The following is a 12,661-nucleotide window of genomic DNA, read 5'->3' on the forward strand; positions in this document are numbered from 1 at the left end:
CCTGCCCGCAGAGCACAGCAGCACCGCACTCGAGCTCTGAGCTTTTGTGGGGAGCAAACTGGAGGGGTGCTGATGTGCTTTTTGTTTCGGAATCTTCTCTAGTACGTACAGGAAAGATTTCTATTGTTGGACTGAGCGGTTTGGTGCAACTTGGATTGTAATTGCCTTTGCGCAGTACACCCAAAAGTCAAAAATTATTTGGTGCTAGCTGTTGTAATCGAGATTCATTATCCTTTCAAAACATCAAAAGCATATTGCAGTGGAGATCATGCAAATGAATCCATGTTAAGACAAAGATTTATAGTGATGTTTGCAGCGTTGATGGAATTGTCTTACAAATTTAACCTGATGGATTTTAATCCCTTTTACCTTATGTTCAAAGTACGGTGCTAAGTGTTGACTAACGCTTAGATTTGTAAGCAGAGTTATAATAGTAGTAATTTCATTAATCCATTGTAAATTAATGATGCGTTTTATAATTCTAGTGCAATATTTAGAATTACAATTTCTAATAATTATATTAAAATGGCTGTGGTACATTTAAAAAAAAAAATCCTTCCCATTATCCATAAACAGAAGGAGCTAGCAACTGATGAAGAGTGTCCTAAAATGTGTGCTTACAAGTTGGTGACGATCAAATTTAAATGGTGGGGCCTGCAGAACAAGGTTGAAAACTTTATACAGAAGGTAAGTGCCTGCCCCTTGCTGGGCTGCTGCTGGGGAGGGGGCTGCAGGGGGGCAGGCTGGGGCTGCACTGACCGGGCTGGGAGGGAGCCAGCGGGGAAGTTTCTTGTTGCTCACAGTCGAGCGATTTGTGCTGATTTCTTCAGCAAGCACAACCATCTGTCTGTTGACCTACCAGCTGTGGTGTTCCGCTGGCGGTACTGAAACAGCTTTCTAAGTTGAAAAAGCAAAGATGTAAGCAAAGAGTCTGTGTAGTGTAGGTTTAACACTTGGCTTTGTAAACAGCAGCGCTTGGCAGGGAGTTCTGCGATTGTTTTGTTTCTCAGAAGTTGAAAGTTGCATAAAACGTGCTGGTGTTTCTCTAGTATTTTCTGTTCTAGTTTTCTTATGAAACTGGTCTTGTGTTTCTGCTAATTCTGTACTATTTGGAGTTCTTTAATTGAGTGCTTACAAAACCAGGTATGACACAGAATCCAGTACGCTAGAATTTAGTTAGCAATTGTGGTGTTTTGTCAATCTCTGCTAGATCAGTGTTGGTTTTGAGGACAGTCGGCAGCTTAAGTGGTGCAAAATCTGGGAGCGGATGCACAAGACGTGAGCTTCTGGTGTCAACCCACGCAGCTGAATGCAGGCAGAAGTCTGAATTTTAGTAGTAAAATAGGTTTCTGCATTGTATGTATGTGACTGCTTTTATCAGAGCAGGTGGAAGCAATTCTGGTAATTGTACAAACCGAGTGGTTTATGTGATGTGTTTTTCATCATCCAAGGCATGATTGTAAAGGCTGAGCTGGCCTGAGCTGGCAGGCTGAGTTCTTCAGCGTAACACAGTGGGCTTTAGGGATGGCAGGGGGTGTGAGATGGGAAACCAAGCAGTTCCAGTAGAAGGGGTCCTGTGATCGATTCAGAACCCACGTATGTGCACTTTGATAAAAGGACTGTGGAATCCTTATCTTCAATATTTATCAAGGTTTTTGTACCTTTTGACTTTGCGTGTCAGGTGCTGCTGGGATGCCGATTTGGTAAAAGTGGCAAACATGCCATCTTTGGAGTCAGAAGGACTTCTCTCTTTGCTTCATTCTGGCTTTAGGAATTGACTGTTCTTGTGTGTTTTTAACAGCCAGAAATGAGATGACTTTAAATTGGATCCAGGAACGCGAGAGGGCTGAACCTGTAGCAGTGTGAAACAGCCCGCACCTAAAGATTTTAACTTCTCAAATTGAGCGGTGGCAGTCACTTCACCGGTCTTTGGCAAAAGGTCAGCCTGTTATCTAATGCTTGTTTATCTTTTTAAAGCAAGAAAAAAGGATATTTACCAACTTTCACCGCCAGCTCTTCTGTTGGATTGACAAGTGGATTGATCTGACTATGGAAGACATTAGGAGGATGGAAGATGAAACCCAGAAGGAGCTGGAAGCGGTAAGAGCGCTCGATTCAGGTTGATGCTTGTGTGCTGTCTGCCTGTGGATCTGCCTGTTCGGGAGCTGATGCAAGTTACGTTGTGTCCGCGTGTCCTTCTGTGTGTTTGGGCAGTCGCTGATGGGTGTTACAGCCCCTTTGGTGACTTGCCTGGGCAGACCCAGGCACTAACCCTAACCCTAATGTCTTCTGCACACTGCATTGTGCCGAGCTGGAGGTGGCTGAGGTGAATATTCTGATGTCACTAGATCCAGAACGTCTGCCCTGCCCGCTCCTGTGTCGATGGTACCGTGCCCATTGCGCAAACTCCCATGCGGCGCCTTTTACCACTTGTCAGTTTGAATTCAGAGCTGTCATCTTGCTTTTCCATCATACGTCGTGCTTTGTCTCATTTCTAATCATCATTAGATCTGATTACTTTTTCTCTTCAAACGTGTCTTCAGGCAAGCTTCTGCATGTCGTGCGACAGCTGTTCCACTCATCCCGATTAGCACACCAAAACTGAGGATTCCACTTGCAAAAAGGAAGTCAGTAACATTAACGGGCTTCAGAGAATGTCAGTTTTCATACCTTAGTGGCTGTGAGGATGAAATACTATAGCCTGGTCTGTCTTTGGACTGCTGTCTAAAGGGAAGCTCATCTGCAGGGCACTTTCTCTACTCTTTCCTTGGAGACGTAGAGGAACATCACAGGCTAGACAGGAAGCCGCCTTCTGTAATGTCTTCCCTTTGACGTGGACCTTTCTCATTTTAAATCCTGATGGTTTTTTAAGTTCTTTGCCATCTTTGGATTTGCAATTCTGTTTCCTTCCTTTTTTGCCAGTTGCTTTATGCCCTAAACCTGTTCAACTTGTTCCTTTCCTTCCCTTGTCTTGGTTCTTTCAAGACACAAGGTGTCTTCAGCTGTAACTTGCTTTTTTGCATGGTTTAACTCATTTCAGCTGCCAGACATCTGTAAGCAGGTTGCCTGGTGCTTCAAACCCGCTGGCAACAGCGGCTCCGAAGTGTGTTTTGTGGTTTGTGCCTAGCACATCTTTTCTTTTGGTATCAAAACTAGCTATAGCTCCTTCATGCTTTCCACACTTGGACTTTGTGATCTGCAGAACCATCTCATACAACTGTTTCCTGGATTTGGAAGAAGTGTTTCTTCACTGTTGCATGTGTTAATAGGTGGATGTTCTGAGCTGGCAAAACCAAACTTTCTTTTCAAATAAGCTGAAGGGTTTGTTTGCTTTGGCAGTTCCCAGAATATGGTTTGGAAAAGAACGATGTTCGCTTGCTCTCGCAAGCGGTGCACACTCTCAGTGGCATTTGCATTTTTTTGGTTATGGCAGGTGTTCTCTCAAATCACGTGGATTTCTTCTTTAACCCTGCTTTATGCCAGAACCTATTCCTAGAGCCACCTGTTCCTCAGTGGCTGTGAAGGAGGAAGAGTAGCCCCTTTTCCTCTCTACAGCTGATGTTTGTCGGAAGGGTTCTCTTTTGTACACCCCTAGTTCTGTACTTGAAGCAAAACGGACTCATCTGCTTTCTCTGAGGAGGGGTAGTGGCAGTGTGAGGGGTGCGTGCAGGGATGTGCTGGGGAGAGTGAGCTGCGCTTGACATGTCTGGGTGCATGAGAGAATCTCCTTTTGTGTCTCTGCACTGTGGATGTTTGTCTCCCTGTAGAGAAAGTTCCGTTTCACGTTTCTCGCGGGTAAGTAACTTTCACATATTTATTTTTTTTTGCAAAGAAGTACTACTTTTTAATTCTTACCTTAAGCAAAACCCAGATCACATGTTTCTGGGTGTAACACTTATCTTCATTCTTAAATATCAGACATATTTATTTACTGTTTGCTATTTAAAGCAATGCAAATAGTTTATTTCAAATAACTAGTTGTGTAAGACGTTAGTATGAGGAACTTTAAGTGTATCACTTGTTGAAAAGGTCAGTTTTTACAAGAGAAATGCGTTGACTAGTTGTACTAACACAGCTTTTCTGTGTGCATTGTGAAATGTGAGAGGAGTGGGGACCTACTATTAAAGTATTTTGGTTTTTCTCAATTGCTGCGATAGGGGTGTCTGCAAACCCCCATAAGTGACGATGTCCATTACTGGAGAATAACCTGAAGGCAAAAATGTCCCTGCCAAATAAAACGGGAGTGCTGATTTTATCACACATAATTTGTTTTTATGTTTCATATTCACCTACTTCACCCATTGTGCCAAACAGTAGCTTTCACCGAATCTCAGGTATACCACAGAACATTTGTTTTATGGCCAGGACCTCTGGGAGGTGAGCACTTCATGGCAAGGTGCTTCGTGTGGCACGAGCCTCTCCATGCTCCGATCCCTGCCGAGCAGCAGCCGGCTCGCTGGCAGCGCTGCCCAGGGCGGCTCCTGGTGCTCTGGAGCGAGCCTGGCAGTGTTAGGTTTTCTTACACACACCGCTCTGGCGCTCTTCCCTCTCTCATTGTCACCCTTTCTTCTTCCTCGTTTGAGCTAATCTTTCTCCTTGGGTTCTGTGCACGTTTTGATTCTTCTGTTGGTCCTGTTTTTCATCTGAACTTGATTTTTATAGTCAAGATCTCTGTTTCTGTTACTTTTCTGTTACTCTGAGTCCTCATCAGTGTTCCCCCAGAGTTTTGCTATCCCAACCCATCCTTTTTCACTGTTGTTCTTTCACTGAGTGGTTTACGTACCTGACTCCTGGAGATGAGGAGCTCCTCTGCTGCATTAAACACTCAGCAAATAATCAGCGCAGAGTAGAAAAGCGCCCGACGCTGCCAAAGCTTTGTCACCGACCTACCTCATGTCTTTGTGAGGGTAGGAAAAAGGGGATTTTGAGCAGCGTGGCTCCATGCTGAAGCATCATGGGCCATTAAAAATGTAAGAAGCATTGTTTAGAGCTGCTGTACTATTCCCAGGCTGCCCACCCCAAAGAAATCCTGCATGTCCCGTCTCCACGACACCTCGGCTGGGGCTGGGGCTGGTCCTGGCCGCATAGATCGTTACTTCTCTCTTACTAACCGATGGCGCGATAGGTTCTTTGTGCGGTAGCTCACAGTCTTATTTTACGTTTAGATGCGTAAGAAGGGTTCCGTTCGAGGCACTTTGGCTGCTGACGTCTAGAGGAGGTCTCTGTAGGTTCTGAGGCAAATCAAGCTGTGTAAGTCAACTGCTGGATGGAAAAGGAGAAAAGGGATTGATGTTCTGGTGGATGGGAATTGCTGGCAGAAGCGGACGTGTGTCCAGATAACACTTCTGGGCCTCTCCTCCCTCCTGCTTGATAACCTCGCGGTGGTCGCTGGCGGGAGGTGGCCCTCGGTGTCCAGGGTGCAGGAGATGACCCCAGAGGCGGGCGCTGTGACAGGCTGGGCGGGTGCTCGGGCCGGGGGCAGAGCGCCCGTGGCGTTGGCCACGTAACCTGGTTCTTTGTGCTTATCTAGTACAGAAACCTGAAGTGTGTGACCCGCTGAGATCCCTGTGCTGGCACTGAGCTCTGAAGCCTGCAGGTAGTCTTTGGGCACAGTTCAGAAACGTCAGCGAGCGCCGTTTTGCTGCCCACGCAGCAGCAAAGTGATGTGTGGCCTTCGCCCTCGTAATTTAGGGAAATTGTGGACGGTCACCTTCAAAGCACAAGTTCTTGAAATCCACGGACGTTTACAAACACTAAAACGTGTTGGGGAGCAGGTTGTCCCCGGGTTGTGCCAACTCTGCGCAGTGCTTGGGTCCAGCCCTCCCGTGCTGGGTTCCCTGGGGCGGCTCGGACGCTGCTGGCGGGCCCCGCGGGAAAAAAAAAGCCCGCCCCCGTGCGATAGGCTCTTCGGAGCCGGAGCTGCTGCCCACCACTTGGGGCAGCGCCCAGGGCAGGGCTCCCCGAGAGCTTCGGTGGGGTTTGTGTCACCCTGGTGAGGTTCTGGCTGCCCTGCCCTGTCTGTGCTGGAGGCCGATAGAAGCGCCGGCTTGGAACCTCTTGCCGAGGCAGCTGTAACGCCTAAGCGTGTGTCTTCTGTCTCCACAGTTACGTAACCAAGGCCAAGTCAGAGGAACAAGTGCTGCCAATGACGAATGATGATGGACTGAGCCGTCACCCGCAGTGTCGCTATACAAACGTGTGTGTGGATGCATGATTATTTGTATATAATTCTATATACGCACATGCATACTGAAGGGGGTTGCTACAGTGTCTCCAGGGTGCTACACCTGTCCTCAGCAGAGATCCCAAGGAAACCGCTTTCATTATGTATACCTGAAGCAAATAAAAATCAACCGAATAGTGTCATTTAAAGGATGAATTAACTGCAGAATTATACTAACTGGTATGTTTCATGAATGTTGATACTGGACCAATTTATCCCCTACTTGTTTTTTTTTTACCCCGTGTTGAGTCACTCGGCTCTAACTTGCCCATAGCTCGTTGTAAAGAAACGGATTCGAATAAGTTGATTTCAGTTTTGTGTCTTCCCTACGTGATTATTTTTGGAATAGGAACAATGAATGTATTTATAGCTATTTATTTCTGGATTGTCATTATCCTATAGTCAAATCAGAAAAATAATTTCTATTAGTGGAAATTGGAAGACTTCTGCTGTCGAATAAGTTTAACCCAAACTTGACCCATTCACTGATTTAAAAGAAAAGAAATCATGTTTTACTGGACTTTTGTACATTGAAATGCTAATGTTTTTTCTTCATTAAAATTGGCAAGATTAAGGAAAAATGGCTTGTGATTTATAAAATAATTGCAACTTGAATTTTTTCAGAAGCTGGCTTTTTAGACAAGAATACTGACAATACTTGTCGAATATTTCGAGTATATTTCAGGCCATGCCGTGGAAGGGAAGGGGACGATGGCCCCTCTCTGAGGTAAATCCTTCCGGTTAGTGAAATCGCTGTTCTACGGGGTTTCGCTTTGGAAGCTATGCAAATGGTCTTGATTTCACACACATTACGCAATGGAATATAATTGTGATTTTAGCTCTTTTCATGTTGAAAATACACTGTAAAAGAGATGTATACTTTCAGGTATGATGAAAGTTTAAATTGTAGGATCTGACGTATTTCTCTGATGTTTGTTAGGAGTAGACACGTAAAAGAAAGGATGGTATAATAAAGACCTGTAGATAGCTCTCAAATAGGGAAAAATCTCTCCAGTGTTTTTTAAGGAAACATTCAGAACCTATCATAGATATATATTGTCAAAATGCTTGCTAGATCAGAAACAAATTATTTTAAAAACACTAGTTAAAGTTCTATTAATGCCTGGTTTCCTCCCAGCATCTCCAGAATCCTCGGTGGGGCGAGCCTTGCTTAAGCTTCCATCTTCTTACTCTGACATCCATCCAAGTATTTTGGAACCATTTTGGACCTACTTTGCTAAAAAAGGAGTGATCTGATTTCCAGTGCGGGCAGTGACAAACCGTTCTGGAGCTTGCAGGGCGGGCTGGGGCTGCCGACCGAGCTGGGCATCGGGGCCTCCCCCGTCACTGCACCCTCTGACCTCCCTGCTGCAAAACTAATTTTTTTTTTCTTTCCTTTCTGGATTAGCAGTTAAATGGTTATTTGTCCTCTGTACCATCAGGAGGTTGGTTTGTGTAAATACACGTGGAGATGTGTGCACGTACACGCACGCGTACGATTTCGGGCACGCCGGCAGCCAGGAGGCTGCTGCGCGCCCGGGAACTCAAGGGCTTGCTTCTCTCTTCCATGCTGGAACACGCGTCCCACTGCGCGAGCGTGAGTTGTGACACACACTGAGGGAAAGGGACCCTACGGCTTTCATGTTTTTTGGACTAGTTGTGAAAATTTGAGAGCATCTTGTAGTGAATGTAAAATGTTTAGTTTACTTTGGCAGTCTCTGGTGTGACCTACGGTAAAACAGTCAATGAAATTTAATTAAATAAATTTGATCATAAAATGCTCTGTCTCTTGTCTTAGGTATTAGTATTTGCAGTTTGCCAGTGAGCTGGCATTTAGTTTTATCAGGCTGTATGAGAAGGCTGGAAGTCCTCAGGATGGTGATGAGTGGTGGAGAGCTCAGACCTGTGCTTGAACGTGAGTAGCAATCCGGGGAGGCAAGGACTGGTTCAGATTTCTTGCCGTTTGAGGATTTCAGCACATGCCTAGTGGGAACCTGCTGTTATCTAGATGAGGAAGATGATGTTCTGTGTTGCCGTGACTGCCTGCGTTAGTGTACCAGGCTCACAGCTGTGCGGACACCTTCTTCTGCGCTTGTCATGTGTGACATGGGCTGTTGCTGGCGAGGGAGCTGGCTCTGGGTTTGCTGCCCTGGCTCTGGGTTTGCTGCCCATCCTGTGGTGTGGGAGCCTCAGGGCATGCCCTGACCGCAGGGGCTGCTGCGTGGCCGGGGGAGGGCAGAGGGACAGGGGCAGCTGGAGCAGGAGCTGCTGCCGCCCCGAGTGCTGGGGTGCATGCTGGGTGCGTGTTGGGGATGTGGGAAGTGGTTTCCAGTGATGGTTTAGTCCACAGAGGTGCTGCAGAGCCCAGCCCTTCTCTCCAGCAGTGGTCGTGGGGTTCAGAGCAAGGAAATGCCCTTTCTTCAGGGTGTTTCTGTGTCTATAAAGCAAAGCCGACACAGCACGAACTGAGCTGTGCCGCACTGAGCTGCGCTTGGCTCTTCAGGGGCCAGCGGGCAGTTGCTCACGGACATGTGGCTAGTAGGTTAAGAGAGGTTCTCCTCCCCCTCTGCTCTGCCCTGGTGGGGCTACATCTGGAATATTGTGTCCAGTTCTGGGCCTCTCAGTTGAAGGACAGGGAACTGCTGGAGAGAGTCCAGCACAGCCACAGGGATGATGCAGGGAGTGGAACATCTCCCTGATGAGGAAAGGCTGAAAGAGCTGGGGCTCTGCAGCTTGGAGAAGAGGGGACTGAGGGGTGACCTCATAAATGTTTATCAATATGTTAAGGGAGAGTGTCAGGGGGATGGAGCCAGGCTCTTAGGGAGAAACTGTTTCCCTGTGAGGGTGCCAGAGCCCTGGCACAGAGAGGGTGTGGAGTATCCTCTGGGGACTTTCAAACCCGCCTGGACGCGTTCCTGTGGGACCTGCTCTGGGTGACCCTGCTCTGGGAAGGGGTTGCACTGGGTGATCTCCAGAGGTCCCTTCCAACTCCCAACGTTCTGTGATTTTCAGGCTGGTCTCTGGCCCGATGCCGCTGGATGAGATCTCTTCTCTCGGGGGCTGCCGGCGCAGCGAAGCCCTCAAGGCTGAGCGAGCTGTCCTCTCATGTGGGCACGGCTCCAGCGCCACGGGCAGAGTTCTGCCCACTAAGGTTGTGTGATCCCCTGCTATAAATTGAGACTTGTATGGCTCCTTTTGGTAAATGCAAAATGGAATTTATTTTTTTTTACTACACAGATCGTTTAGCTTCCAGATGGCAAACCAACATGAAGTAATAAAAGTGCAACATAGTTTTGTTTTAATGGATATGTAAACGTGATATTTATTCACTGCAGTAGACTGCTGTGAGCCATATTCCAGTAGTAACCTTTTAAATCCATCACTTGGCTGCACATAAGTGTGGTCTAAAAGGGACTTGAATTTGTTTTTTTTCTGGAGGATTTTCTTAGTCATTGAAAAGAAAGGGAGATGTTTTCTGTCTTTTGTCTTAATGTGTGGACTGGGAAATGTCAGAAGAAATCTGTTGAGATTCATTTAGGGGGGTTTGGGTGTGTTGGGTTTTTCCACCCTAACTCCTTTCTAAGTGCTCTCTGAGCAGTCTGAAAACGTCTCTCATTACAGAACTTACTATGAATTTCCCCAGATTCTGCCGATTCAGCCATATTTAGGAGCCACACCAGGTACTTGAAGGTGAATCATAGAATCCTAGGTTGGAAGGGAGCTCAAGGATCATCTAGTCCAAGCCTTTAAGGTAAAGAAATACAGTTTAAATGAGATGGCCCAGGCACCCTGTCAGGCTCAGCCTTAAAACTGTCTGAGGTTGGGGAATTCACCGCTTCTCTTGGAAGACCACTCTGGTGTCTGATTGCTCTCATAGTGAAAAATTTTCCTCTGGAGTCCAATCAGAGTCTCTCCGTGAGCAACTTGTACCCATTACCCCTTGTCTTATCTGTGTGACTCCTCGTAAAAAGGGAGTCTCCATCTTCTTGGTAGCCCTGGGGACAGCAGCCAGGTGGTCTGTGACAAAGGGTGTTTGTGTGGAGGGGGCCTGTGAGGCCCAGTGCCCGGAGCAGGTGCTGGGCTGGTGCATTGGGAGCTTCCCTTGGAAATTTACTGTATAAAGCTTTTTCCCAGGCACTGTGAATCTGTGTGTCAGAGAAAAACTCTGATTTTTCTGTACAACCCAAGGCTCCTGGCTCTGGATGATGGAGCCTCTTGATTTTTGTTTTGAAGTAGCAAAACCCCTGGAAGCTGAGGTCAGGTATTAGAGCTCTTCTGTTTCTTTGTCTACTTGCCTATTTGTGTTAGAGGAGCTTTTCGCAGTCTCCTGAACCAGCAACAGAGTCTTTGAACTACTGTAACTGCTTTTAAAACTGTGCCTTAACTTTGTGTTAACTTTGTCTGCAAGATAAAAATGGAAACATGCTATAAGGACTAAAATAACTCAGCAAGGTGTTTATTTATAGCAGTTCCATGCATTTGTTTCTCTTAGGATACTAGACCACACAAAAGCGTATAAATAAACACATCTGAGAGATACACAATAGACAAGAGGGATGGGAGGAGGTTTCTGCGTGTGAGCACGTGCCAGCGTGGGAGCATGAGCGCGGGGAGCGCTGGAATCGCAGGGAGCCCCAGCCCGGCTGTTGGAGTTTACTGCGATGGTAGAAATCTCTCCAATGAGTTAATAAGGTTTGTTTAACCACCTGCCAAAATGCAGCTGTTCTGGCTGGACTCTCACAGGCCATGTGAAACGCTCAGTATGACAAGAAAAAAATTGCTGTAAAGGATTTTGTGTTACACTTCCACAGCACTTCTGAAAACTGATGTGAAGTGGGTTCCTGTTGTGTTTACATGACAGCTCCACAGGACAAAGTCCAGCTCCAGAGCAGTTCTGCAAGACTGAAAGACCAGATCCTGCCCCTGTCTTTTCAAATGGAGCTGGAACAGCTTCTCCTGAGCAGTTTGTGTGGTTCCGTAAGTACTGGTGAACTGTGCTGGAACCATTTGTGGTGGCTTCAGCAGATGAGCTCTTGCTGGCTGGAGATAGTGAGCGGTTGGCTCGGAGCCTTGGCCGAGCACATCTGAGCAGCACTGGCCTCGTGGGTGCTCGGTCCAGCCTGGCCAGTGCAGTGGGGTCGGCTCTCGTGATCAGTGTTTAAAAACTCATCCACTCAGTGCAGAGTAGGGATGAGCATCGGAGAGGGCGACGGGCTGTCTGTGGGCGGTGGTGCAAGCTCAGTGCCGGCAGCCCAGGTCCTGATGCTCCTGCAGCCGTGGATGATGCCGCTCTAAAACGTTACCTTGCCACAGGCAGCTCCTGTTTTCTGTGCTGTTGTAGTTTTAACACCTTAGCACACTGCTATTATCTGCCAACATCCACCAGCAAACGCAGAGGATGAATAATGCTCCTGTTACTCAAAACTTTAATGGACAGCACCTGAACATGTGACCGGCAGCCAGACACTCCTTGGGGTGGTCACAGTGTGCTGGGTGACAGGTAAAGCCGGCTTGGGTCTAGGGGTGACAGGCAAGAGCTCCTGTCTCTTCACTTAGCATCCTTTGAACCCAGGAGCAGCTGAGCAGCACCGCCTTATGGCTTTATTCCTATTTTTGTTTCAGCTGTGTCTGATGGAGATTTTAACATCCCAACCTCTCCTCAAAGAGCTGGGCTAAGCGCGGGCTGTGGCCGAGCACACCCACTCCTTGTGCCCGGGAGTGAGGTGGTGTTAGAGGAGAAGCAGATTGTGAATGCTGGATGCTGGATGCTGGATGACACCTGAGGTCTGTGGGTGCCCCTGGGTGGGAAGAGGGGACGTGGCCCCCAGGACGTCCTGGGAAGGGGCTGCTGTGGCTCTGCCTGGCCAGGAGGCAGATATGGGGCGGGTAGGTGGTGCCAGCCCCGTAGGGCTTCTCCTACCGCTCTCCGCTGCTCTCATTGTATTTTTGGCTGAGAGGAAGAACCTGTGGCTGATTTGTGGTTAGAACAGTTGATGTTTCTATGTATCTCTAAATCATAGTTGCTTGGTGAGAGATGGTTCAACATTAACAATTAAATGCCCCTGTGGGTTGCGGGGCTCTGTGTGCAGCTGGTGTTCACCTCTGCGCAGCGTGGGAGAGTCTGGACCCGGGTGATCCATGGAGAAGCCTGGGGATGTTAAAACTGTTTCGTTCACTTGCGTATTAGTGGGCAAAGTCCTAATGGCTGCTGTTAAAAAAACAGATCTGCGGTATATGGATATTAATGCCTTTCACTGAGGCACAGAGGACTGAGCTGTTTTCTAGGTTAGGATGTGCCGAGCTCCTTACGCGAGACCTGCATGAAGCAGGGGCTGAGCTAGGAGATGGAGACCCCCCCTTGCCTCCTTCCCACCATGACCAGCTGGAGGAGGAGAAGAAGGCATGGGCAGAGGCTGGCGCAGGGCCCGAGGGCGGTCA

General features: G+C 47.6%; 1 protein-coding gene across 1 annotated transcript in view; it reads left to right on the forward strand.

The window, feature by feature from the left end:
* The window catches only part of PITPNB (phosphatidylinositol transfer protein, beta), a gene marked incomplete at its 5' end in the record, with an annotated part of 17,237 nt that extends 10,433 nt beyond the window's left edge, over positions 1–6,804 (forward strand). Inside the window, 3 exon segments of the mRNA XM_009873542.1 lie at positions 577–687; positions 1,978–2,100; positions 6,106–6,804. Of these exon segments, the coding sequence (XP_009871844.1) occupies positions 577–687; positions 1,978–2,100; positions 6,106–6,156 (285 nt within the window).
* Between the last annotated feature and the right edge of the window lie 5,857 nt (positions 6,805–12,661).

The sequence above is a fragment of the Apaloderma vittatum genome, unplaced genomic scaffold, assembly GCF_000703405.1.
Source record: "Apaloderma vittatum isolate BGI_N311 unplaced genomic scaffold, ASM70340v1 scaffold7870, whole genome shotgun sequence".
Taxonomy (NCBI): domain Eukaryota; kingdom Metazoa; phylum Chordata; class Aves; order Trogoniformes; family Trogonidae; genus Apaloderma; species Apaloderma vittatum.